Source organism: Zosterops lateralis (genome assembly GCF_965231275.1).
Source record: "Zosterops lateralis genome assembly, chromosome: 1".
NCBI lineage: Eukaryota > Metazoa > Chordata > Aves > Passeriformes > Zosteropidae > Zosterops > Zosterops lateralis.
Genome location: NC_139762.1, coordinates 87,471,001 through 87,498,455, shown reverse-complemented (window position 1 = coordinate 87,498,455; position 27,455 = coordinate 87,471,001). Strand labels below are relative to the sequence as shown.

The window sequence follows — 27,455 nt, the reverse complement described above, 5'->3', positions numbered from 1 at the left end:
AGAAGGCAAAATCAGAATGAGACTCCCACAATAAACAAAATTTTGTTTTCCTTTTAACCCCATTTATCCTTCTGTATCCAGAGCATTCTATGTAAGTGAATTGTCTCGTAAGCAGCTCAACAGCTGAGCTAAATTTAATCCTGTGGTTTGAGATGTAGAAGGAGAAAAATACATCTTAGAATTGCATGGTCATCTTTACTCAAATCTTTCTTACCGGAGGCAGTTTGTTATGGAACTTAGCTATATTCAGTACTGCAATATATTTCCTGGTAATTACATTAAATTTCTCTCACTGAAGCTGAAGTCCATTATTACATGTATTGGGCAAAGAAAGAGACACTAGTTTGTGCAGAAAAGCAGAAAAAAATAGGATTTCAGACATCCAAGACAGGGGAAGAATTGGACAAGTAGCATGAAGCATGAAGCAGTGTTGTATGGGTGAGGTGTGATGAGGGAAGAGACAGAGCAGTATATGCAGGTAGAAGTTATTTCATCTGCTTGTATTTGGACAGGTCTGCAAGCAAAAGTAACACAGGACAAAGTGGTGAGAGGCGGGATGGGAAATGCACAAAAAAGTAGCTATTCTAGGTAAATATATGGTGATAGCCAGTCCTGGAAGTGCTTTCATATTGTAAGTACACTTTCTTTGCTTTGGTTTCACAATATTCTCTTTTTAAAGCCTCCTTTTATTTTAGTAATATCTTAAGTAATTTTTTAGCTGGACTTAGATTAGTAACCAGGACCTGGCAACAGCCAGGTGAAATGCCCTCCTTCTGCCGTAGGCTTTCAGTGTCACCTTGAGGGATTCAATGCCTTATCTTCCCAATTTGCTCTCACCTCACACGAGTGGAGAGAAAATATGTTAAATACTGTCAAATCTTCAGATATCAAGTGGCGGATGCATTTGTACATACACACAGCTGGTTCAATACATATTCATATCACTGCTTATCGTTACCTGGTAAAAGGGAGCAGGTAATACCTGAAGTGGGTAGATTTCTCTAAATAACTGCTGTCTATGTCTTAGATGTTATTTTTAGTTTCACTAGAAGATCATCTCCAGCCCACTGTACACATGTATAGGTACAGAATGAGAGCAATGGCAACATGTGAATTAAAGGAGTGAAAAAAAGAAATGAGCTATAGTATTTCCCATGCACAGGAAGTAGATACCTGGTCAATTGGATCACACTGACCAGAGCCTGGTACTATTTGTCAGTACTTGTTTGGAAATTCCTACCACATCCCCACAGGAGAAACTAAGCAATGAAGCAGGAAACCTCCTACTACATTTAACCTATTTGAAATAAATCTTCATAGAAAGTTATTAAGGAAGACATCTTTGTTGCTCTTCATATTTAATCCTTTTAAGGGTTTTTTTTACAATCTATTTCTTTTTACTTCCATGTAAAACAATCATTCAGTTTTGTAAGTGCAGCATTTTTTCATTTGGGCCACAGAAAATGGAAATCCAGCATTTTTTAATTCCAGCTAAGAATGGCATTGCAGCAATGGTCATATGACTCTGAGCTAGTTACACTAATGCTTTTAGAAGCATAACCACTCATTATATTAATTTTGATGACTCAGGGAAAGAAAAATATTCTCTAACTTGCTTAATGGGATTTTTGGCCATCTTCCCAATAGCTACCTAAAAATTGCTGAAGTGATTACTCACTATTGATTTTAGCTATGGATTTAGCCATTGATTTCAGGAAGCTAGGAATTGCAGACGGACCAGCACAATAGAATGCAAACAGGATTATAAGGACAAAAAGATTTTTTTGAAGATTCCTGTTGAACATATACTGATTTCCTTGGTTCCAATTAGTTTCCAATTGTGCTCTGGATATCTTGGACCAGGGAGATAGCAGCAATGCAGTAAACCACACTGGCATGTCAATAAATGGTGCCTTATTTCTTCAAACTGGTAAGAAATCATTACAGTCTGGATCTTTGCTTTTGTGACATGGCAGTGAGTGCTCAAAAACAGCCCTTCCAAAAAGGAGCTCACGATATAGGAGGCAGCTTCATTGATCTAGGTCTGAACATGATCATAAGTGTTGATCACTGACTGAACATAAGGAGGTGCTGTACTTCAAAGATGCAGTGTGAGAAATCCAGATCTGGTTAGTAGGTAATGAAACTTTCTTCTTTTTTAGGTAGTAGTGACAGAGCACAGGCTGAGTTCTTTCTGCTATATCTTGTTGCAGGGGGACAAAGACACACGTGAGTTTGTGTGCTTGAAATTGCCTACTATTAAACTGCACATCAGAGCTGATCAAGGTTAGAAAGCCTCACGAAAGACTAGACTGAAGGTGTTGTCTGACACTGTTTCTCTGGAGTGTCCTTGCAGGTTGCCAAGGAAACGAAAAGAGATAAAAGAAAGACGCTCATAGTTGTTCAGATGAAAGCATCTGAGATGAATGAGAGAAGCTAAATATTTTCTGTTTGGTAACAGGGCCAAACTGTGGCTTTAAACTACAGACCTTGTCATATGGGAAAAATACGGAAAAAACCCACATGGTACCAGGAAAAGAACTGCACTTCCACTGGATTTCCTTGTCCTTGATCTTGGTAAAAGCAGAACAGCTGCCTTTGAATGCATGCAGTGTTGAGTTTCAGTCCACCATCTGAATCCTTTGAAGACAAAAAGAAACTGGCCCCACCTTCTCTATTACTCTGCTTCTTTGTTTACATCTTCCTGCCCCCTAACCCCTCTACCCTACCACACCACTGTTTAGGATCCTGTGACTGTAATTAAAGTAATATGGGAATTTGACCCCATAATCTCCCTGTGTTCTATTATCCCTGTTTTCAGGGGTTAAATACAGACAAAAGAGGATTTAACTGCTTTAAAAGAAAGAGGAAAAGGTGGAGATTTTGACTGTGACATGAATTAAACTTATGTCAGTGGACCTTCAGTAGCATGCACTGCACATTTTCATTCCTAGGCATTGTTTCTATTTGTATTAGTCTGCTACATTCGCCTTTATCCTTCTTAATATGAGTTATAGCTTAGTGTGGTTTTCCTCTGGCTTCATTGTTTCCGACTAGGAGCAATTTGACTGAAAGCTATTAGCCTACAAAATAGCTGGGGATGCTCAATGGAATGGAGAGATACAGATGTTTTTCTGTGACGCTTTGTTGAAGTCAGTTAGGAAACCACAGAGGGCTTGAGTTCCTTTACTTTGCTTTCTTCTTGAAATCCATCCTTTCCCTGATCATTTTAGCAAACAGCATTCATTATCAATGAATGCTGTTTGAACTGGAGGACAAAAAAAACAAAACAAAACAAAACAAAAAAAAAAAAAAGGTATTATTGGTTGGAGAGACCTATGGTCATTAAGAAACCAAATTGAAGAAAGAAAACCAAGGTGTTTAGCTTGCTTGTCAGTCTTTTTCAAATAGATGGATCTTGGACTCATGAAGTTTACGTATGTTCAAACAGGTCTGTGCCAAATTCACTTGCATATACAGAAGGAAAGAAAAAAACAGTTAAAAGAAATGTTAGGTCAACCATTAACAAGACTGCGTTTCATTGTTTTGTTTCATTTTTATAGCCACCCTATCCCTAAGAAATCTTCTAGCTTCTGGTTCTCAGAAATTAAAATTATTGTTACTCCTTTATGCATGAAGAATGAAAAGTTCACTATATATGTGGCATCTCCTAAGTGAGAATTCCTGCAGAGTGGCAACCCGCATATTTTGAATTATACTAATATTTCCAGCCTGCTTCTCTCCCATGCAATCTTACCTGCTCTTTGACTGTCTTTAAAACTAGCTGAGAAAATTATCACATTGACTGTAAAGTTCCCGATAAGATAGCATTTATACTGAACAAGTATATTCAGAACACTGAGCTTGATGATTTTAGTAAATTTCAATATCTCTGTCTAATACTTCACTGCCTTCTACCAAAGGGATTTTTCTCTAAGTAAGTGATGAATGGATGAAAACTGAATAGAGATATACATCCTCTCTTTGGTTAATCTAAACCATTGTCAACAACTAGAGAGGCAAAAAGGAAAGGATCAGATTACTCAATACTGAGGGAATCTGCCCACATAGAAATTATTTCTCTGAGATGGGAAAGAAAAAAAAAAAGAAGAAAAAAAAAAAAAAAAAAAAAAAAAAAAAAAAAAAAAAAAGCCTTATTGCAGAAAACCATGCAGTTAAAACAGTTAATGATACCATAACTCAGCTAAAATTCGCCCCCCACCCCCCCCCATTAAATGATTTGGAAACAAGTGCTGATTTTTTTTTTTTTTCCTTCTGACCTACTTCTTATTAAATTGTATTAAACAAGATTAAGTATGCATTTGCATCAGCAACAGCGTTTCACAGTCAAATGCTGGATGACAGAAAGAGCTAGCTTACTTTCTCTCCAATTCCATGCTATGAATCAGTGAATTAATTTACCAGTGGATGTGGAGAACAGCACCATGAAGACTGTTTTATAACCAGCCATCGGTGATGTGCAGTGAAATTCTTGTAATGAGCAAATCCATCAGACAGACAAACTGCTCTGATATTTGGGCATTGGTATTGTAGAAAGCAGAAAGAGAAGCCTTAATCCTAATTCCTGAAGGACAGCACTTGCCAGTATTGAATTAGATGATGTTTTTTTCAAAACACTTCATGATATATTATAAAAAGTTCCTTTATTTCTGTGAATAATTCTTGTGCTACTCAGTAAGATAACTTACACAAATAAGTACTTGCTTGAATAAAAGCTGGAGAATTGCATCCTACCGGAATGACTTCAGCAGGGGTTTCTAAAGCATTCATGATTCTTAGTGAAAGTCTTAGACTTAGTTGATTAGGAATAATGGAAAAAATTGTGTGCTATTTCTAAATCTTTACCCTCATTTAGTATATACATACCTACAGCAAGAATCACTCTTGGACTTATTTCAATGGAACCTGAAGCTAGAGAAAAGCTTACAGCTTTCACTGAGTGCCCCAGAAGCCCTGAAGTGAATGGTTAGAAGAAGTCAATCATTTAGCAAACACACAGAAGTCACCAGTGCATTGTGTGACAGGGAATGGGAAAGCAGAACAGACCAGAATCTTATTCCTTCTCAGAGCTTTCCAGCTGATGAGTATCAACTAAAATACCAGATTTCCAAGAGGGGACTACTGTAGGCTAATGCATCAAAGTGAAAGCTCTCCAATATTTTTTAAATTTTTTAAAAATTGTATTTATCAGATAGAACACTATGAAAAAAAAAAAAAAAACCCAAAAAAAAACAACGAAATGTGAGCATTTGATCAATCTGGCAACACTAAAGGAAAGCTCACTGATGTAAAAAAGTTAACTGTTTAAAAGAATTGGTTTAGGCAAACTTCTTTTATGTATCTTTATTAAATTTGAAGACCGTGACTTGGAAGTGTGAAAAGCACATTTTGCTTGTCAAAAATCAAGAGAATGTGCCATCGGAAGTGTTGGGGTGTGAAGCACTCTACAGGGCCAGGCTGCAGTAAAGAGCTTCAGAAGAAGTAATGAATGCCAAGGGGCTCTGAGAGACAGAAGGAACTCTAAGATAGCATGATGGCTTGATTACCATGTCCTCACTGACTGAAATCAGTAAAAATGCTGCAAGATTTCTGCATTTGTTTTGCAGTTTAATTGTAGTCTTTAATCTCTAAAAGACCAAGGCACAATAATTCCAAGTATCAAACCCAGGGAATCACCAAAACCAACAATCCAATGTACCCATCATTATACTGATGAATCCATTCCTGGCTCCCAAAAGTCAGCCTCTGTTGTTACAGACAGAGCTGCAAGTGACATTCTGTATTTCATAACCCTGAGCTCAATATCTATTATTGCTCCTTATGGCAATTTTAAAGATGTGCTTTATTTAAGGAAGCTTTTCTTCATCAAAATAACTGTAACAGATGTTTTATGTTCTATTTGTTTTGCTATGTGATACCACTGCAGAGAGAGATTAAATTAACTTCCCAAGTAGTGTATTTCTAGGGTGAAACTAAATGAGAAGAAATCAAAACATATGTCCAAGGGAAAACCAAGTGTCTACTCAAGGGATAGATATTTTTGTAGTGCTCCCTTTACTGGTTCTTTACATGGTGTCATTGTTTCCAGTGAAAAGTGTGTAACACATTCCCAAGATCTGTGCACATTATCACATTGGTGAACTTCAGTTAATACTAAAGCTGTTCATAACTTTTTTTTTCCCCTCCTGAATCACAATTCCCATGTTCCTCTAATGATGATGTTTTTATGTCTCAGTAGTCCTTGTCTAATGTACAGATTGATATATATTACAATTAAAGTATTATTGTAGGTAAGGATTGGATTGCATGGCTAGAATGAAATTACTGTTCATTAAAGAGCAATAATAATTTATTTGACAAAACTTAAAAAAAAATAAAAATCTTTTGTGCAATTCTTTAAAGATATGTCATGGAAACTATATTACACTACATACATTTTGACAGACAAGGCTGGCCCAGGAATATTCCTTTTAAAAAGTATTAATAGTAAATATATATATATTTTAAAGGGTTTTGTATACTGAGTAAATAATCCCAACACTGTACAATTTCAGTAGTGAAGTATGTCATGATTTTTGCCTTGCTTGTCATGGTTAAAAGAACAGCAGATCCACCCACAAGTCACTAACACCATGACAAACCATGCTATGGTAGAATGACAACTTTTCTCATCTAAATGAAAAAAGATGTCAAGAAAATGTCACTATTCCCATATTGAAGTCTTCTGACATAATAAAGCTAGCAGCATCACAACAGTCTCTCTCAACAGATGCCTTTTACTAAAACTTCCATTTGAGAAACATGCTTTAAACACAAGATATTCTCCAAGGCATTAATCATCAGTAGGGATCTTGGGACCAATTGTATTCTCTGTGTTCCGAGTCTATATATATGGAGTTATTTTGACTATATCTGTGTTGGAGAATCAAAAAAATTTGAACTGAACTAAACAGGTGGTGCAGAACACATTTAAATGTGAACTTGAGAACTTGCGCACTATAGCAATGTAGAATTTTTTTGTATACAGCACATTTTTGTGCAGAAACTCTTATGCTACACACATGATAAAAAGCAAGAACTCTGATCTGCTTTTAGCAGAGCTAAATACTATTTAGGTTGAATTATTTCAGCATGGAGTAAGTTCTGACAGAAGGCTTGTATTTTCTAGCCACTGAGAGAGATAGTGAAAGCACCAAGTGCCGTTAAAGGTGCTTGGTGCACACAGTTAAACTCAGAGATATCAGAAGATAGAAGATTGTCATGTCAAGCCAGAAGAAAGACTGAATTATACCATAAAGTGTTTGATATATTTATTGGGCCGTTGACCTGTACAGAGGGAATTTATGTTAAAAATAATAAAAGCCAGTAGAGATTAAGCCAACTACAAAAGCTAGGTTGATCATTTAAACCAATACCTTAGACGAAGCCTGAGCTCACAATTAGGGAAGTGGTTATGGGTTGGTTGACACTCCCTTTCCTGCTCCTTTAGCTGTTGTGCATCCAGCTGAGCCCAAGCTTCCTGCATGGAGGATTCTGCCCCTGGTACAGCAGAGTCCGCTGAATCTGCAGCATGGTCATTTGCAGGGCTCTCAGCTCTCCTTTTGTAGAAAAGGAGCAAAAGCACAGACAGGTTAATTCAAGTTGTGCAAGGTTGTTTTGGGAGTCTGTGGTAGAGGTGGGGGTCAGATTTCATGCATTTGTCTGTCCTTTCTTGAAGCCTTGACCAGGAATGCTGATCATTTTTTGTAAAGAAAATAACTGGTAATCTTATCAGCTGCTGCTGTTGCTTTTTGAGATCAATATAAAGCATTTCCAGGTCCCTGCAGTGAGGTTCCATGGTTTCTTAGCTGTGCTAAGAGGATCCCTGTGGTGTGCTTCCCTTGTTTCTTAGCTGTGCTATGAAACCCTGACAATCCATATCCCTTGCAGTGCTGTCCTCCCAGTGCATGCATATATATGTGTCCTTCTGAGGCACATATGGGCACGTTCTTCTGTTCTCTTTGCACATCATTTTCATTCCTTCCCATAATTTATTCATGATAATTTGTCATAAGTATTGTATTTCTTCCCATTCATTATTTAGTGAATGGTAAAGAAATGGTGTAATATCAAACAACACAAGGAAGAAATGCACCAGGGACATGGTAAATTGGGGGGTTGTATGTGCAAAACTCAAGGAGACATTCCAGTTCATTCCCTGTCCTGGCAAATGTTGCTGCTTACTGAGGGACTGATCTTTCCAGCACTCGTGTGCCAAAATCCCATAGATGCTATTGATTTCTGTAATGAAGATTTGCAAGGTTTTCTTTAGCTACCTGAAAAGGTGCCCCAGGCTTCTCTTCAGAGGCAGTTGCAGTTGGTGCCTCTGTCAAGACACAGCATAACACCTGGCTGCAAGTCTGTAATTAGCAGCACTGATGTGAATAAACCTGTTCACAGCTTTAAAATTCAGCAGATGTACTGGCATTTACAGGCTCAGGACCTGACTATGTGTGTTTTGTATGGAGTAGTTGCTCAATGCTGAGGTAAACGTCTCTGCTCCTATCACTGTTTATTTCTAGCTGAAGTGACAAAGTTGAAAAATACTACATCTGTACAGGAATGGTAAAAGCTACAGTAAGTTGTTAATTGTTTAGAGACATAATTTACCTCCATTGATTTCTACACTGTATCTTGTTGACCACAACTTTAAAATGTCTTATTTTTCATTTTTCTCCTGTATCTTCTGCTGGATTGGGAAGGTGGACAGCATGGCAAGTCTCCACAACATACATGTTCGCACAGGCTGCTTCTGTAACACGGGAGCCTGCCAGATGCATTTGGACATAAGCAATGAGGACATCCAAAGGAACCTGCAGGTTAGTTTCTGAATGTGATTAGAAGTTAAAAGCTAAAGTATATCACGTCCCACAGTTTTGAATCTATGTGACTTTACGAATGCAGTTAAATATTACTTGTTTTCTACAAACTTTCAAGTCCCTTGCCTTTGTAAAGAAATAAATTAAATGAAATTCACTGAAATGAGGTATTGAAACAAAATTATTTGATGGATGCAGAGAAGCATGTGTTGTTTGCTATTATTTTATTGGAGAATAGGAAATTGGGCCTTCTTGTTTGGTTTTGGAATTGCATGATATCCAGACTTCCAGCAGAACAGAGTTTCCTGGACAATTCCTCTCATGTTTTGTTTAAGTATCCTAATTAAGTATTGTACATAATAGTGTTCAAGTCTTGTAGACCTGTTGCTGTTGGGTGTTACAATTTAAAATACATACACAAATTGGACAGGAAACAATAAAGGCAAATACACAGTGAATCTCAGAGAATGAAGCAAATTTAGATGACATCTACTTAGAGTAGTGGTGTGTTAGAGTTTTAGAATATGAATGTAAAAACTGTTTCCAGGATTACTAATGTTTTCCATAAGCTGTCATTAAAAGATGTATAGCAGGATGTATTAAAGCGAAGTGCAGGAGGCTTCCTGTCTGCATATTTGTCAGAGTGTGAAATTACAGTAAATTAATTCAGAACAATCAAAAAATTTATTAATGGTGCTCTCTGAAAGGTAAAAAAAAAATCTAATGGTTGTAATTATATTATAGCTCCCTCATAATTTCACAGAGACATATAGATAATTTTGCAAACACATTTACATGCAGGACTAATTGCACAAGTTCTTAATGGCTGCTGCAGTTCTTCAATACCTTCCTTGGCAAAATGGTATGTCAGCTTGCCATAGAAGCTCTCTCCTCTGAGATAACAAAAAAGGGATCTACCCTTTTGCTGAAGTGAAAAATGCCAAATAATCAGCTGCAGTGCTCTTGAGTCTCCATATACAAGGAGGATTTTGTTAAAGAATGAGTGACTTCTTTTAAGTCTGTATCATTTAAATGGGAGTAGGCTAAAGTTAAATTTATAGAGAGACATTTAATTGCCAAAGGTTGTAAAGCGAGGTGGTACAGTTACACAGTCATTATTTTGGGACATTCCATTCCCATCAGTGCTTTGAGAAGGATCCGGATGAGTTATTGACAACATTACTGTGTAGAGGAAGACGTTTTTTATCGCCTTATTTGCACATATACTTCAGTTTCATCTTTTCCCAGGGTGCTGGCTGTATCCTTCCATCCCTGATGAAGTTTTACATGATAAAATGCCTGTGAGGGAGGACTTTCTGTCTTCAAGTGTCCCTGGAGAAGTGTGGTTAGTTTTCTTAGAATGTTATGTAGAAACTCATTTACTTATTTGCACAGTAGGAACCTCTCTCCTCAGTCAATCAAGCAATACTTGGCAGAAGGGTTACAGAAGGGTATATTAACAGATGCAACCTAATTTTGCAAATATTGCTTCTGCTCTGTTGTCAAGGATAAAAACTATATCACACTGCATTAAAATATTTACTACTGTGTTGCATGCTTTTACATAGATGTAGAGTTTTTATTTTTCCTTACATAAATGGCATCTGTGTTCACTGTCCTGTGACATTTCTTGCTTTAAAAAAAGCCCTCATGTAAATAAACTATTCAGATGTCCATTTTTAATGTGACAGAAATGTGTAAATAAATTAAATTCTTAGGAAAATACCCACAACAGCTGCTGCACTTAAGGAATAGGATGCTGAGTTAGGACTAAATCTTAAGTCCATTGATGAGCTAATATTAAGTGGATGAACAAAGGGGGACTCTAGCTTGCTTCACTGGTGGTGAGTGGCAGCACTCACTGATTCACTTAAAGAATGAGGAACTTTTGCTTTTAAGGGAGAATTTTCCATTGAGTCTTGCATGAGAGATATATCAGATGGGTATCTACATGGTGGTCACTCACTATAAGGCATTTAAAGAATTTTTTAACAAATTTTTTTCAAGTGGAAACTTGTGCTCTTCAAAGGAGCAAGTGTTAGAGGAAAGACTAGTTCCCTTCATCCTGAAAGTAATATGTTGACTGGATCAGCAAGACAGATGTGATGGATATTCCAAGGTCATTTTGGATGTCTGAGCTCTAGATTCAATGAGTCAGTTCTTGTCTGTTTGGACTATTCATCACAAGCCATGAAAAAGCCACTGATGGTATAAAATGGCACTCTTCTGACATGAATATCGAGAAAACTGCCTCAGAAAAATCTACCATCTCATGGTTTGTTCACTTACGTGAGCAAAACATCACAGTTAGAATCCCAGTGAACTATGCGGGTGAGAATGGAATATCCATGGAGATTGTCTGAGCTGACAGTCGTGGAATATACAATCTCTTTGTGATTCTTGATATGTTTTTGAGAAGTATCTCTTCCCCTAGAGTAGAATAGGACAAGAAGTAAAATTTTCCTCATAGTCTGAGAAAATCGTAAGATGATAGAGAGTTTTTTCTTCATTTTCTCTTTGTGTTGATGAGTTAACCTATTTTTTACAATATTTTTTCAGGTTAGAACCAAGAGAATCATTAATAGCTAGATAAAGTTAGGGAGAAAAAAAGCTAAGTATCATGACAGCTCTCTGTTTTTCTTCCTATTTCAAACTAGGCTGGCCATGTCTGTGGAGATAACATAGACCTAATTGATGGACGTCCCACCGGTTCTGTGAGAATATCCTTTGGCTATATGTCTTCTTTTGAAGATGCACAGACTTTTTTGAATTTCATCATAGCCACCAGACTCTCCAAATCAGACACTGAGATTCCTTTACAGACAGTTACAAAGCCAATGACAGAGTCTGTTCCAGATGACCACCTTTCTTTTAACAGTGCCGATAAATTGTCTCCAGTACTGCAAATCTCTGACAGAGAACTCGGGAATATTTCATCTGAGGCAGAGACAACTGGCAGGTGGCAGCTGCTGGAGCCTGAGGCAGAAAGCATAAGAGCAGCTGTGTCCGAGACTTCAGTGCCAACGTATAGAAAAGGTGGCAAGCCTATCACCATCGCCAAAATTTACCTCTACCCAATCAAGTCCTGCTCTGCATTTGAGGTATGTGCTTTGAACCATTCAGAAGTATTTGTTCAGCTCAGCCTTCTGTTTTTTAATTAGACACATGAGTATGTGATAGTAAGCAGTGTGCGAGTATCCGTGTTTCCTTTTTTTCCAGTTTCTGGGATCAAGTCCCACATGTTAGGCTACCTTGAAGGATTTTCGATTAGGCTGAGGTTGCAGAGGAGGAGTAAATGTGTCTTCTGCTCTCCCCACCTCCACAACAGGCAAATCTGCACATAATATGCTGTCTTGAAGAAAATAGTTGGATTTGCAAAACTTGACCAAAATATAATCAAGTAATTAGTATGCTTTTACAGAATGACATGTGATGGACTTGTAGGCATTGATGGGTAGGCAGCAGTTGAGAAATAACTTGATTAAAATGTTATAATTGAGAGGCGGCTGATTTACATTACAAAGAAATGTTATCATTAAAAATACATTTGCAACAGAAATATGACATTTAAGTGTTGCTGTGCTATTTGAAAGTTCACTCTTTGAAGATTTTAATTGCTTTTTTACCAAGTTAATAATATTATCACCTTAGCTGTGACTTCTTTTTTTTTTTAATAATGCATGATGAAATAGGTGTATGGCCCACACATGACCTAGAATGTCACTCTGCTTAGTACCATACTGGGAAGTGATTTAATGAATGTCGATAATAGTATAACTTTCCCTGTGAAAACTTACTGGTGTAGGTCAGTGTCTCACATCTGAGAGAAAATTGGGGTCAAATCCAGTGATGAATCCCCTGCATTTCAAATAGGGCTTCTCAGCTGATTTGATCATGTGGGGTTTTTTTTCTCTCAGTGCAGAGATGTTGGGCAATTAAACACCATTAAATGATCAACAAAACATCTGTATTTTTAAATTTGGGTTGGCTTATGATGTCTTTAATTCAGAGGAACAATCCTGAGCATTAAATGAGATCTGAACAAACAATTTCCACCCCTTATTAACCTCCCACTAGATCAAACTGTTTAGAAAATCAAATTAATTGCCCATTTCATGTGAAAGTTTTTTAACCTTTGCTGAAGTGTCGCAGTTTTCATAGCTGTATTACAGAAGCCCAGTATAGAAGCTGCTGAAATACATTGGCAGTATTCATGTGCCTTTGGGGTTAAATTCTATTTTTGACACGCAGGCTGGTGTTGTGAGATACATGCCACAACATTGAGCACTAGGAAGGCTTTGAAGTGATTGTACCCAGGAGCAGGTAAGACATACCTCAGCATGAAAGAAGGCTTATGTTTCCCCACAAGCTGAGCCAGGTTTCTCCTCTTCAAGCTCTGTGAGGGGAAACAACTTTAGGTGATAAATTCGCACAGATCTGGTACTCCCCGGCAAACAGGACTGCAATTCTAGATGGAGGGGGGAAATCCCCATGCCTAGTGCATGTGCCAGTCATGTGTACGTGGGCCCAGAGTGAAAGCAGGGCTCATCTTACCTCAGCTTTCATTTCTACAGTTCAACACCGTTCTGTAAGCAGTGAGAGATGGATACCTGCTCACTCATTTTAGCATAAAATAGGCATCTGCAGTAGGAGAAATAAATTTTCCTGGATACTTCTGTTTCTTTTCATTGACTGCAAGAGCAATCCAAGGCAACTTAGATTATGCAGCTAACACTAGCTGATCTGAATAATTTAAAAATGCATATAAAAACTGCAACTACATTATGAGGCTTAATTTTGCATGTCTAGAGTAATTTTTGAAGTCTGTTTTGATTTTTTTATGACAAAGCCTCGACTACATTAGAGCCCTGTACTGTAAGCACTGTTAGAGCCTGTATTGCCAAAGTGTAACAGAAAATTAAATAAATATTGGATTTAATGCATGGTATTGGAAGAGACTGGAATTTCATTATAAAGAGCATTTAGCTCTTCTCCTCTACTTAAAAAGTATTTTTCGTGCATTTCCACATGGTTTCCTTGTGGCTTATAGAGGGTACATGAGTGCATATGGAAGAACAGTAGAAGTTGACCTAACAAATCCTCTAGGAAAGGGCTTTCACTGCATTGGGAGAGCAGGCCAGGAGTTGAAGTCAAAGGAGTCTTTTGATTTTGATGGGTGGAGGCCTCCCACTGGTATGGCAGGTCAAATCTTTAGCATGTGCAATAACTAGAGTTTATTGTAACTACATGATCACTTGAGTTTTCCTAAAATAATATATGCAGTGGAAAATTCCAGCTAACTGTGTGCAGGACTCAGCCCATCTGCCAGTGAAATCTGCCCACAGACTTGCTGGTTGCAGGATAGATGATTAGTGGCAGGAGGACAAACTTGAGGAGGATGTGAGTGCAAACTCACAGCTGTTTGATCTCCTCTTTAGAGTCACATAATCTCCTCCTCTTCGAAACTCTGATTTCTCTGTTCTATTCTAAGTGGTTTAGTATGAGAGGTTCTTGACCTCCAGAGAAAATGAGAGTGCAGAGTGCTTTGGCAGCTGGGAGGATGAAACTTGGCATGGAGATTGTCAGCTCACTGCAGGTCGGGTGGTTTCTGCAGAATTTTACGGAGTGTTCCTGGCCACTGTTGTCCCATGGATTTTGTACACATGGTACAGAAAGCAGAGGGCTGAACTTTCTAACTCAACTTCTCAAATGTGTGTCTCAACAAATATTTTATCAGATGGAGAAAAGTGGAGGAGTAACCTCTATCCCAGACCACTTTCTTTTTTCCAACATAAAAATGTGTTTTAAACATGCATTTTTAGCAGGCACATCTCTCATGTTGATGACTTTTGCATAATTATATAATGCAATGTGCCCAGTGAAAGAAGTTACGAATTTAAACTAATAACTAATTAATAACTTTATTATTCTTGCAGCAGATTTGAGAGTATAAAAAAAGTGCACCTCAACAGAGAAGACAAACTAGCTTTTAATTTAAAATACAATACAAATTCATAGTGATCAGTGGATAAATTATATGTAAGACCACTAATATTTTTAAACTCAGATAATTTAAAGCCTTTTCAGTGTTTCAGCCTTTAATGTGTTCAAAAACTGTGTTAGCCTTCATGATGCCATTACTGCGAACTATTGGAGAAATGCAGCCCAAAATTTTTTACAGAAAATTCTGAAATAAAGAGAAAACCAAACAACGCCACATGCTCTTGCAGTAGATATTTTTATTTTGCAATAAGCAAAGATGGATGAAAGCAGATGAGACAGTACCAAGTACTAGCTGTATTATGCAATGATCCTCGTGAGAGGTAGAGAAGACCTTACATTGAATGATCCTGGGCTGCATCATCACCTGCCATGCTTGGAATGAAGGTGTATGCTGGTATCTATCAGTAAAACCATGCTGTCCCCTCTTTCCTTCTCTCCTCCCACTTTTAATTTGTCCCAATAGCCAGAGATGGCCAGGCAATCATGCAAGAAATCACATTACAGGCTATATAATGCACTATTGCTCACTGCCACGTATGCTAACCTGCTCTATTTTACTTTATTTAACAATCTCCTCAGCCTCTTTGAAATAAGGGCAGGATATGCTCTGCATAGGCCACAGGCCTAAGTGCTGAGAGAAGAAATGAATGTGTTCTTCCACGCTCATCTCCAATGTCAGTATTAGCAGCAAACCAGCTCTGGCTGTTTAGAGCCATCTGTGACTCTCTAGCCAAGGCAGGGCATGGTTGTTTTGTTGTTGCAACTTTCTTTACCAGGGTCCTAGCAACATGTGCAACACAGTGAGCTGAAAAGTGGAGAGGGAGTTGGGCACTTGACAGTGCACAGAGGACATCCATGACAGGACAGGGACTCACTGCAGAGCACACATGTAACTCTCAGTTACAATGGCAAATACCCGGGGGAAGTGAGAAAAATGGGTTGAGGACCTGTAGTCATGTGCTGCATCACATTTGTGGTGGGAGTGAATCATGAGGTTAGTTGCCATTATTTTGGACCAGTCAGAGGTATCTTGAGAGGAGGTGTTGATTAATTCCAAGTATCTGCTAGTTAGTTAGATGGGCTTACCCTTTAATGCCTGTGAAGCATGTAAGAACTACTTGAAGCTCTGCTTAAAGAAAGGTTTTGTTTTGCTCATAAAACCTCTTGCCTTCAGTGAAGAGTAAGCAAATGCTTAAGCTATTTCCTGAATAAGATTGCTGTCCTGAAGTGGAGCCCAAAAAACTGAATGTTGCAATAGGAAACTGAGAAACTTTGTGGTCTTTTTCTATTTTTCTGCTTTCTTAGTTTATTCTGCTCTCTATATCTTGAAAATCCTTTAAAGATCTGTTGGATTCATGGGATGATGTATTACCAATTAATGATCTACTTTTTTGGAAGGGAGACTTGTTAGCAGGAAATTCTTGCAGCTCTCAAATGATCACCAGCTGTTCAAATGCACTTTGTAGTCTAATTATACAGGATAACCAAAAATGCTGGTCTCTCCAAAGAATAATTTCCACTAATAACAAAAGCGTGTTCTTCAGCTAATATTGCAGTCTTTGGGCTATGATTCCTCTCCAAATGACAGGACAAAGTTTCACATATAACTGAGTTGCTGGTAGTTTGAGGTACTTGGATAGTGTGATTTCAGATTACAGTGTCAGACCTAAAATTTCTATTTATCACTGAATTTTTCATCCATACTCACATAAAAAATGCCAAATAATAATATAAATCAAGTGGGTTGATAGGACACATTTCTTCTCTTAATTTTCTTTTTCCATTTTCTGTGTTCAGTATAGTTGGTAGCACTGTGGTGAAATTATTTTGAGTTCGGCTTTGATGCTTTAAGTTTTCAGTTCTAGCACGCCTGCCCTTAGCTTCCTATAGTCAGACTGGCAGTGTCAAACTGCTGCTGCAGGCTTTTAAAAAAACAGGAAAAGTTTATAAGAATGAGATATTTTAGGTTGTGTCGAGTTTTGGGTCGATCACATGGTAAACAAAAATGGGATTTTTAATTATTCTTGCCAGTGCTTCCAGACATGCTATTCTTCATAGCATCAGCCTATGCTTGACATATCTTTTACTCAACAGTTTTTTTTCTGAAGTCTTTTGTTGGCTAATTCATGTGAGATGCACTCAGCTTTTCCATAAGAATTCAGAGAAGTTCAGCTGTAAACTTCTCTCCATATTCAGCTGTGACTAGAAAGGATACGTGAGCTGAAGAAGATGTTAGTGGCCAGCTTTATGTTACAAGAATGGTATTAATATTTTAACATTCTGGAGAAGAAAGCAGATATTAATGTCACCCAAAGGCATTACTAAAATTGCTCTCTTTTTGGATTTCAAGATTACCATCTGTGTAGCATCAGAAACAGATGTTCTTTTCACCAGAAAAATGTATGTGAAAGCAAGGACAATATGCTCGTATGGGCTATTGAATGTAAAGACTATTATAGAAGTAATGAAAGAACAGACAGCAAAGATGACAATGTGTTTTGTTGTAAGGGAATCTAAAGAAACTATTATTCTCCCAGCTAAACCAGAAGCTTCAGGGGTGGAAATTTTCTCAAATGGATTAGTTGATAAAGTGATCCCATTTTATGAAAAACAAGTTTTTTCAGAATTTTGAATTTCACCATTTTCCTGCTTTTGATTTGTTTCATTTTGCCTTAATTCATAAAATTCCCATAAAATTTCTGTGCTTTGTAAGTTAAAATTTCTGGGAGAATAGATCCTAAAAATGGATGACTATAAAATTCAAGAGAGTTTTCAGAGTGTTTTGGAGAGTATTTATTCTTATAGCTCTGTTAAACTTTATGATAATATGTAACAACTTAGAGCAATTTCTTCTTTTTTTTGTCAGCTTTGTGCAGTGATATCTTTATCTTTGATTTGCAATTAAGGTTTCTTTTATAAAAAGCTGACATAGGCTTGCATAAGTTTTCCTGATTTCAACAAGTTTCATTAATGGATTCTTTTCCCTCTCTTTTCTTTTCAGCATGAGTCTATTAATGCAGCTAACATTTTTTAAACCCTTGTACCCCCTCTTAAATGCTTTCCCAGGTTACAGAATGGCCAGTAGGAAACCAGGGTTTGCTGTATGACCGAAACTGGATGGTTGTAAACCAGAATGGAGTCTGCATGACTCAGAAGCAGGAGCCAAGGTTGTGTCTTGTGAATCCCTCAATTGATCTGAAGCAAAAAATTATGGTCATTCAGGCAGAAGGTTAGTAAACAATATCCTTTCCTTCCCTTCTTTATTGGTGTCAGACTTCTAGGCAGGGACACCTGCATGCTCCCACCAAACTACTGAATGCTGTGCATGCTTACCTGTGACTTTAGGGACAAGTTCTGTGCCAGCTGTGGGCAATGAGAGCCCAACCTGTTATATGCAGCCCTGGGGGGCTTCTTAAATTATCGTTGGGGTAGGCAGAGAGTAGACAGTGACTCCCTATGTGCAATCATAAAGTAAATGCTCCAGGATGGAGAAAAGAACAGGCAGATATGGAAATTTACAAACTAGTGTCTCTCTATAGCATGAAGTCCCGTAGCCAGAAAGGATTGTTAATGCTGCAAAAGTAAAGGAATGAAAGTCTAACATTAAATACCCTGGCCAAAAACCTTCCCATTTTGTATCCCTCTTCTTCTATCCATCTGTGGGATTAGAGGGGTGGAGTCTTCAGTGGAAATTAGTACAAATTAAAATAAGGACCAGACATTATTTGACTCAGTTAAATACTTGCACTAGCAGGCAAATATTTCATGATGTTTGAGCTTCCTGGGAATTATTAAAATCCTTTTTATTTGTTGCTGAGGAAAAAACATGTAATGTGTAAAGAAAGCCCTTTGCTAATCAGGGGTGAAAATTATTTATTTTCATAACAGTGCCACTGCCACTGAACACTGGAACAGGTTTGAATTCCACAAAAGTCATTACTAATGATGAGTTTGCATGTGTCTGAATGGTGTTCATCATTTCCCTGGGGTCCAACATTTACTCAGCCCGTATGTCTAAACCATTAATAATATATGTGCCCACATTTTCAGCAGTTAGAGCAAAACAAGGGAACCTATCTTCAGATTTTTCACCCTTTATTAGAGATCCATATGAGTGGATTTGTAATCACGGTCTCCTTTCTGTGTGTACATTAGGGTTGTTGTCATCTCCAACTGTCTGAGCACTGTCCATAGAATTAAATCTGACTCATTGATTCTTTTTGTCTGAAATAGGTTTTTCAAAAGTACATTTTGATACTTGCACTAATCATGTGCTATTTTCTCTATTTCCAATCCCAAACAAAATCTACTCTTTTCTTAGGGATTCCAGACTTGCTCACTGGCACATACACTGCTGCCTTCCCCTCTTTCCTCCATACTATTTCTTTGAAAATCAATCATTCATTCATTTCAATTCTATGTGGAGCACCTTGCACCTCAAATTTCTGTGGTACAGTTGCATAGATAGCCTTCTCCCACAACTTGAAGTGCATCAGAACTAATTATTTCTAGACATTTATTTCCTTACCATCTCTCTCTGACCATTCTGAGTCTGTTCTTAATTTTTTTCCTTGCTAGCACTCGTTCAGAGAAGTGCATACCCATTAGTATGTTCACCTGTCAATAACACCTGTCAGTAGCACCTGACATACTTCAAGGAGTCAGGAAGAAGTCCTCTCAGACAAAAATGACAGTCAAGGCACCCATTTCACAGTGATTTACAATCTCTTGCCACAGTTAGTGCCAGGGTGAGATTTGCCATTAAATTCTACATTTTACTGTGTGTCTTTTCAAGTTTTCATTGTCATTTGCCTTCCTTCCAATGAAAGTGAGAACCATTTCCACACAGAAGTGACTGTCCAAGTCTATTGATCATTTTTCTACCCAAAAGTAATTGATCAGTGTGCTCTAACAGGAATGTCATGGCCATTTATTTACAGCCTGCTTTGATACAGCCAGTGTGTAAGAATGGAGTACTTTTATTTTTTGTATAATGAATCTAGCTACCAAAAACCTAGCCCATGAGGTGATCTGGGACCTCTTTTCTAGTAGTCCTGTGGTTTTTTACTCTCATGGTGTTCTTGCAACCTGTGGCATTTTTTTTAATTCTTGATGGTGAGATAATGGCTCTCTTTTCCTTGGGGAGTCCATTCCAGAACTTACTGCTCCTAAGATGGCACAATGATGATAGTACATACAAATCAGCAGGGTAAGACTGAGCAGATAAATCTGTAGGAACTTGTTCCAATATTTATTATGTTTTCTTTCTTCTTACCTGCTATCTAAATCCATTATTTGTTTGTCGATGTTAAATTTTTAATTTTTTTTCTTTTATCCCTTCACAAACATGGGTCAGTGTTATATCTTCCACTTACATCATTTCATGGCAGACAAACTTAATTTAATACATTGACTCTTTCCTTGAAAATCCCACGTTAATCCCTGCTGCTTTTGTCACCACTCCTCCACCCTGTTTGTAGCTGGTTGCAAATGTAGGACCCAAAGCCAAATGCTGCATGTGATCCATGTGGTGGGGAGCAGTGGAATTCAGCTTGATAACTTGGGAAGGCTGAGCTGGAACAGAGACTGAACAGAACTAGAGAATAAAATAGATGTTTATTGAAAGGCCTTTAAGGATACACCTGAGGTAGGGCAAGAGCTGGACCAGGGATATACCCAACGTGGACTTGAAATGGTCACAAAAATGGACGACTGGTCATGAGGTCTAACACTTTTATAAGTTTTGGTCCATTTGCATATTGGGGTTAATTGTCCAATACAGCTTCAGGTTATGAAGTCTCAACCTTCTTGTTTTCTCACTTCAGTCCCCATTGTTTATGCTTTTGGGCCTGAAACTTGTACTTATTGTCCTTGGTCTCCAGCAGGAAAAGGATTTGTTTTGTCTACCTACTCTGTGGAGAGAGCTTACTAACACTTAATATGAGGCTCAGAACTGCACACCTAAGCAGCACAGAATCTGAAAAACATGAAAGTTAAAATTTAAAGCATCATTTCAACCAGCCAGGTTGGTTGTTCTGAAGCTCAGAACCTTCACTGCCTGTGTTGGTGGCTGATGCTGTTTCAGGTCTGTAGCTCTTGGGCTGCTGACTAACAGCCACCTCCGGGTCTCTTCCCCTTTTGCTCCTTCATCCGCATGGAAGGCCACCCACCCAAACTGCCTTTCCTCAGCCACATGCATCTTTCCAAGATGAGTTTTGTTTCCTCCATCTCTCCTGCCCCTGCCCTCACAGTCCCTGTGCCCAGTTTCTCTGTTCTTTCCATTTCTGCCATGCCCTCGCTTTGGTGACTGTGCGGGTCCAGCAGTTCCAGCCGGGCAGTGATGAGCGCGGTCCGGCAGCTGCCCACGCCCCGCAAGGGCTGTAACCCCTGTGTTTTCTCTGCCAGTGCTGCTGCTCTCTGCGCTTTTCTCACTGCGGGAGTGGGCTGTGGCAAAGATCCTCGCCCAGAGCGCGCTTTGCTGGCTGCAGGCACCTCTCTCCAAAAGAGAGAGCCTAAGGCAACTGTGCTGCTGGAATAGGTGCCTCTGGTAAGTGCCTAAAGCCTAGTGGGCCGAATCCCACCCAGCTGAAGTACACAGCATTTTTTTGCTGTTACGCTATTAGATTATGGTGAAGACTTTATCTGTGCCACTTTTAAAACATAATGATTCTGTTCTCTCTTCCCCTACAGGCACATGCTTTCCTCTCCCTCTAGAAATTTTCACTAGTGGAAAATTTGTTTATGGCTATTTTATTTCAGTGTGGCTTAATATTCTCTGTCTTCTCTGTCCAAGAAAAATTTGTCAGCATGATTTAGTGTGACTGTAACTACTTTAACACCTTTTGTTGAATTCTCTATGCACTGAGACACCCTTTCAGGGTTGTTCTTGAACCCTTGCATACGTTGGGTGTCTCTGCAGCCACAGCTGTGGATGGGCAGAACCTGCTGTCTGACCAACTCAGCTGTGCGATCCTGCTACCACTGGGTAGAAAGGATGGCAGAGTGGGGCTCTGCACAAGCCCAAAGGTGCCTGAAGGCTTAGGATCTTTGCCTGGCATGCCTGCAAAATTAGTTGGCTTGCATGGCAGCTGGGGAGCTCCAGCTCCAGATATTTCCTAGATCTTTGACTAAGGGGTTAAGTGACAGCAGAGGGAGAGGAAGGGCTTGTGAGTAGTCTCTCACTGGCTGTACTTTTCAACAGCGGCGAGAGTGAGATTTTAATTTTGAGAAACTTAATTTTGTCAGAATTACTTTCTTAGGCTATTGTTAACAGGCATTTCTTATTTTGTTTACTGTTAAGGGTGTAACAAAGCCTTGCTATCACAGAACCCACTTTTAGAAAATCAGTGTGCCTAAATCTAAATCATCCCCCATGGAGAGAAAAAACTTCTTGTGTCTTGACTGAAGTTATTAGAGGTTTAGCTCCCAGTAACTTAAAGGTGGGCAGGAGCAAGTGCCTTCATTTCCAGAAATCCTATTACTCGAGTGAGAATCAAGGGAAATCTCCTTGTCCTCCTCCATCAAATATGTGGGAGCACAGATTACATTGCATTTGTTCCTGACCTATACAAATGTATAGCCAAACAGAATTTGGCTGAGAATATATTTCTGAAAAAGACTAATTTCTCTCTTTCCACTTTAGCTAACAATCAGCATTACTCTGGCAAGTTGGGCATTAGTTTGCCACTACACAGTGGGAGAAATTCTGAGTGTCGAGGAGGCACTTTAAAATATTGGAGTAGAAAGATGCTAGCAAAACTGAGCAGCTAATTGCACTTTATGGAGTTTATTGTGCCTTCAAATAGTCATGTGTTACTGCCAATAAAAATAATGGGAATTAAGTGCATACAATGATGAAAGAATATACATGAATGGCTTATATTTCAGTCTATTGAAATAAGAGATCTCTAATTTTCCTCATTGACTGAAAATAGGAGCTATAACGATAAGAATTTTTTTATATCAATACTGTGAGCACATCTGTGAATTTTATTATCAAGCAAATGACCAGCAGAATGACAGCTTTTACATTTTAGTAACTGGCAATATTCTACTTTATTTTTTTTGCCTTAAAGATAGAATAAAATTGTAATTAACAATGTTTAACTGAACTAAGCATCACTGTAAAATGTGTACTATTCAGTAAAAATGTGATGCATTGCTCGTGTATAAAAGCCTTTTTAAAGCCCTGAAATTCTATTTTAAGAAATTTTATGAGAATGCCTTTCTTAGAAAGTATTTAAAAGATATAACAGTGAAGAGTGCATGCAGGATAAAATACTTCAAACTCTTCTTTTCTAGAAGGAATGATGCTAATGTTTAATTGTTTTAAAGTCCAAGAGTTCTAGTCAATAAGATAGCAACATCAAGTTGTTACAGGGTATTTCAAAGCATTTATTATATGTATTATTTTCCTAAGTGAACCCAACTTTTCCCCCTCTGTCTTCACTTATGATGTATACTAACATAATTAACCAAAGAAGTAGACCATTTTCTGTTTTGTAAAACGTGCATGAAACAGAGTTGATAGTCGTGTTAGAATGAATCTGAACTACATTTCATTATTCTTCAGAGGAAAATAAGCCAACTTGATTTCACCATATCACAGAGCTGGTAGAGCATGATTCTTATTTGTTTTACAGTATTATATAATATCAAAATGTGTGTATTTTGTTAAAATGTTATAATTATGTTAAAATGTTATAATGAATATTTTGTATAAATGTTATAATTTTGGGAAATGGGGGGGACAGGAATCAGGGTCTTGGTTAATATATGTTGCAGTGTAATAGAAAACCTGGATTCATTGCAGCCACACAGTAAAACACTTTGTTCTTCATTTAAGATTATTGTTTTCAATTAACAGAAAGAAAAGTAGTACAGCTTTTTGTTTTGGTTCTAGTAAACTAGAGTACCCTTTATATCTCTTTGGCTCATTCTGTTCAAGATGAGAAAAATGTGGGAGAGGTTGTTAAGATAGATCATTACCAGGAAATCCTCAGTTAGTTTAAACTTGGAGATGAATAGATGGGAATAATTATCTCATTCACAGTTTTCCATACATTTTGTCTTTAAATTATTGTAGTTTTATCTGACAGTCTATTTCTTTTCTTGAGCAGACTGTGTCTCTTTTTTTCATCCCCCCTCCTTCGTCTTTCAGATCACTCAATCTCTCTACTCCAACATGACAGTGTTGAACATCATCTCCTGACTTGTCAGAGGAACCATCCTTTCAACAGAAACTGTGCTGAGGCTATAATTCTGTGCCAGTTTTGTTGCCTGAGAGAAACAGAGAAGGAAGTTATTCAAAGCTGAAATTTTGTATTTTTTAAATATGCTTTGAGTAGCAAGGTCATCTGCAGCCTTTGTGCTTTGTTTTATCATTTGGAGCCACCTGCCGGCAGAGAATATAATTCTAGCAAAAAGAAAAAGGATTTTTTTTTAAAATTTGCTGTTTGTGAGGCTGCTGTGACTGTGAAAAGAAGCAAAAATAAGAACTTTTTTCATGCCGCTATCATTCTTCATATTTTTTTTTATTTAAATATGACTTGCTCTCTGCCCACCTAGGCATGGACCCAATATCTGTGCCACTGGAAGACAATACTGGAAAAGAGGCTGTGATCTGTGAGAGTAAAGTCTGTTCACACAGGTAAGTGAGAACAGAGAGGTGCTGAAGCTGAAAATCACTCTGGTGACACTCAGAATGTGAACAGATGTGCTCACAAACAGAAGTCCTTGAAAAAATGGTGGAAAGCAATGAATGATTAGTGGACCAGGAGAGTGGTCCTATTTAAATAAGTAAGATGGCATGCCCAGCATGTCTGATAGAACACAGTAAGAAAATTTAAAAAATCAAAAGGAGAGGAAGAACCTTACAATAAACTGACTTAGCCCTCACTTGAGTGAGTGCGATCTTTTTTTTTTTCTTGCTCCAAGCATAAGAAAAGGAGAAGGTGCTCCCCGTTACTTCCAAATGACATCTGGAGGTCTAAGCAGGACTTGAATTCAGTTCTCCATTTAATAGTAATGATGCTGGCAGTTTTGCCCATTTCATACTGCATGGATTTAAAATTGCTGAAACCTTCTGAAGTTAGAAACAGTTTTTCATATTTACAACCCTTTTTAATTTTGTTTTGACCACCCATGTTATTCAGTGTCCCCTTTAGAATCTTGACTGCAGGTATGTAAGTTAAATAACATTAATTCTAATCAAGAGACATACCACTTCAGTGAATATAGCATTATGAATAAATTTATTTCCTATCCATAAACTTAAGTGTTTATTCATCATATTTTCTATGAACTTCCCACAGTCTCATTAAGTTTTCTGAGTGGCAGTGTATCAAGTGCCTTCCTAAAGTACATTTGCATTATCTACTATGTTTCTTTTCAATGAGTCTCTTGGTAAGTCCAACTAAAAGAGCCACTTAAAGATTTATGTCTTCCTTTCACCAAGGTATACTGATTCTTTGTAACCCTCTACATTTGCTTCTCTGAGTAATACATAAACAAACCAGCAGAAGACCTGGCAATTTCCCCAAGGAGCTATGCAGAAAATTATCTTCTCCTTCTTTTCTACTAGCTATTCAGATGATAAAGAGGATCTTTTCCTCAGAAGTGTATTTTCCTCAGGTAGTGGAATCCACCCAAGAGTCATTTGTTTTAACCATCTGTCCCACTTCCCTTAGTGTTGACTCATCGCTAGCCTCCCCATGGTAAGCCCATCTATTACAGGCTGTAAAACAGCCTGAGTTATCTTTCTCTCTGTGTGCATAAAATTTGTTGCCATACTGTTTATTGTAGCTTCTCTTTCATGTAACTGACTGTGTCATTTTTATTGTATCAAATTGGAAGTTTTCATGGAAAACTTTTTAGAGTTCTGAGGAGGAAGGAAAGGACTGAATGAATTAGAAAGGGGATATGAAATCAAATTACATAGAGTGGACTGTGACTAGCAAATAAACAAGACAGGAAGTAAGGCAGGATGAGTGAACAACATTGATGAAGCTCTGAAACTGCTCAGAGATCCGATAGCAATTGATGCCAGTTTCCAGTGTTTCAGCAGAGAAGCCTCCAGGGCTGAAAATAATGAGAAAAGCAGTGCTTTGCAGGAGGACAGGAGGTGATTTGTGGTCTGGGGTCTTTTCTGCAAAGTATCTAAGGTGAGCAGTGGGACCAAAAGTCTTTGTTAAAAGGCTTTTATTTGAAAAAAACATCTAATGTATTTCTATTTATTAATTCTGTGCTCTGATGCTGTTATTTCATCCAGTTCTGCTGGCCTACTCTGAATTTAGACTGAGATAACTGAGAGAAGTACATGATGTAGAATCTGCAAGCAGTCATGTGAGGAAATTTAATTTTGCAGCAGCCGCAGAAGTTTAATGAGCCCAAATTTCCCTTCTGAAGCAATTCATCAGTGTTAGCCTTCACCCCAGCAGGGGCTGTCCATCAGCATGTGCTGCTCACATCAGAGGAACATGGCTTTCTGGTACAATGTCTAACAGTGGACAGATGAAAGTAGAAGCTAATGTTGATAGGATTGATATTGCAGAAGACCCTAAATGCTCAAGGTTGCTGCTCTACTGAAATAAGCAGGGACACAGTCTCTTCTTTGACAGGTTGCAATATGAAAGAGATCAAGGGAAGTGTAGCAGTGGTAGAAGACAAAAGTGTAGTTAAGAACAAGGTGAACTGAGCCTGTTGTATTATATCCTGTGGGATCAATATTCAGACTTCATCTGTCCTTGTTTCTTGTTCTGTAAATTACCCTGCTAGAGGGACCAGTTGTAACGCACTGAAGCTAAATGACATAATAGAAAGATGAGTGGGAAACTCAAGGCAAACAGCAAGTGAAATCAGAGAGAAATAGGCTCTCCTTTATAAATTGCCTGACATGTGCCAAATGAAATGTAATGCTGACAGATGTAAAGTTATACTCCACAAAAATAAACACAAGCAGAAAACAAGTAGAATTGAGCTACAACAGAATGACTTTGACTAAGACCTTGAAGAGACGATAGTACTTGCTCAGAAAATGGTCTGACAATAAGGGAAAGCAATTTGAAAACACTGGAGTCTTGGAATACAAAAACTACACAGTGACATTTGATGAAATACTAAGAATGGTGTATATATATATAGTGAATCTCTAACTCAGCCACTCTGACTCAAAACAGTAAGTGTATAAAAACAGGGCAAAATTTTCTTCCTAATTTATACAGTATTAATTTCCAACAGGCTGCCAGAGGCAGTTGGCTCAGGAGAGATTTTAAACACCCCTAGTACCTGTGTGAAGGTGGAAAAATATATTGGAGAAATTTGTTTCACCTGCACTGTTATCACGGATGATTCATGTGTTCTCATTAACAGCCTTCTCCCTAACACAGTGGCAGGCAAAGGCACAGTTTAGACTGAGAAATCTCATGTGGACACTCACCTTTTGGCCTCTTTCTTGACACAGTGCCTTCATCTCATACTCATACCAGAACACCATTGCAGTTCTAGGGCATCACTAGCTAGATGCAGCTGTGGTTGACATCTGTTTACTCTGAATGGGGAGAGGGATGCAGAGCT

The 27,455-nt window shown here is 38.1% G+C and overlaps 1 protein-coding gene across 2 annotated transcripts in view; it reads left to right on the top strand.

The window, feature by feature from the left end:
* Positions 1–27,455, top strand: part of MOCOS (molybdenum cofactor sulfurase) — a gene marked incomplete at its 5' end in the record, with an annotated part of 209,356 nt that overhangs the window by 162,702 nt on the left and 19,199 nt on the right. For both annotated transcript variants that reach the window (XM_083860493.1, XM_083860494.1), the window contains 4 exons: positions 8,763–8,879; positions 11,537–11,980; positions 17,949–18,111; positions 24,450–24,531. In XM_083860493.1, the coding sequence (XP_083716619.1) occupies positions 8,763–8,879; positions 11,537–11,980; positions 17,949–18,111; positions 24,450–24,531 (806 nt within the window). The remainder of the gene's footprint in view (positions 1–8,762; positions 8,880–11,536; positions 11,981–17,948; positions 18,112–24,449; positions 24,532–27,455) is intronic.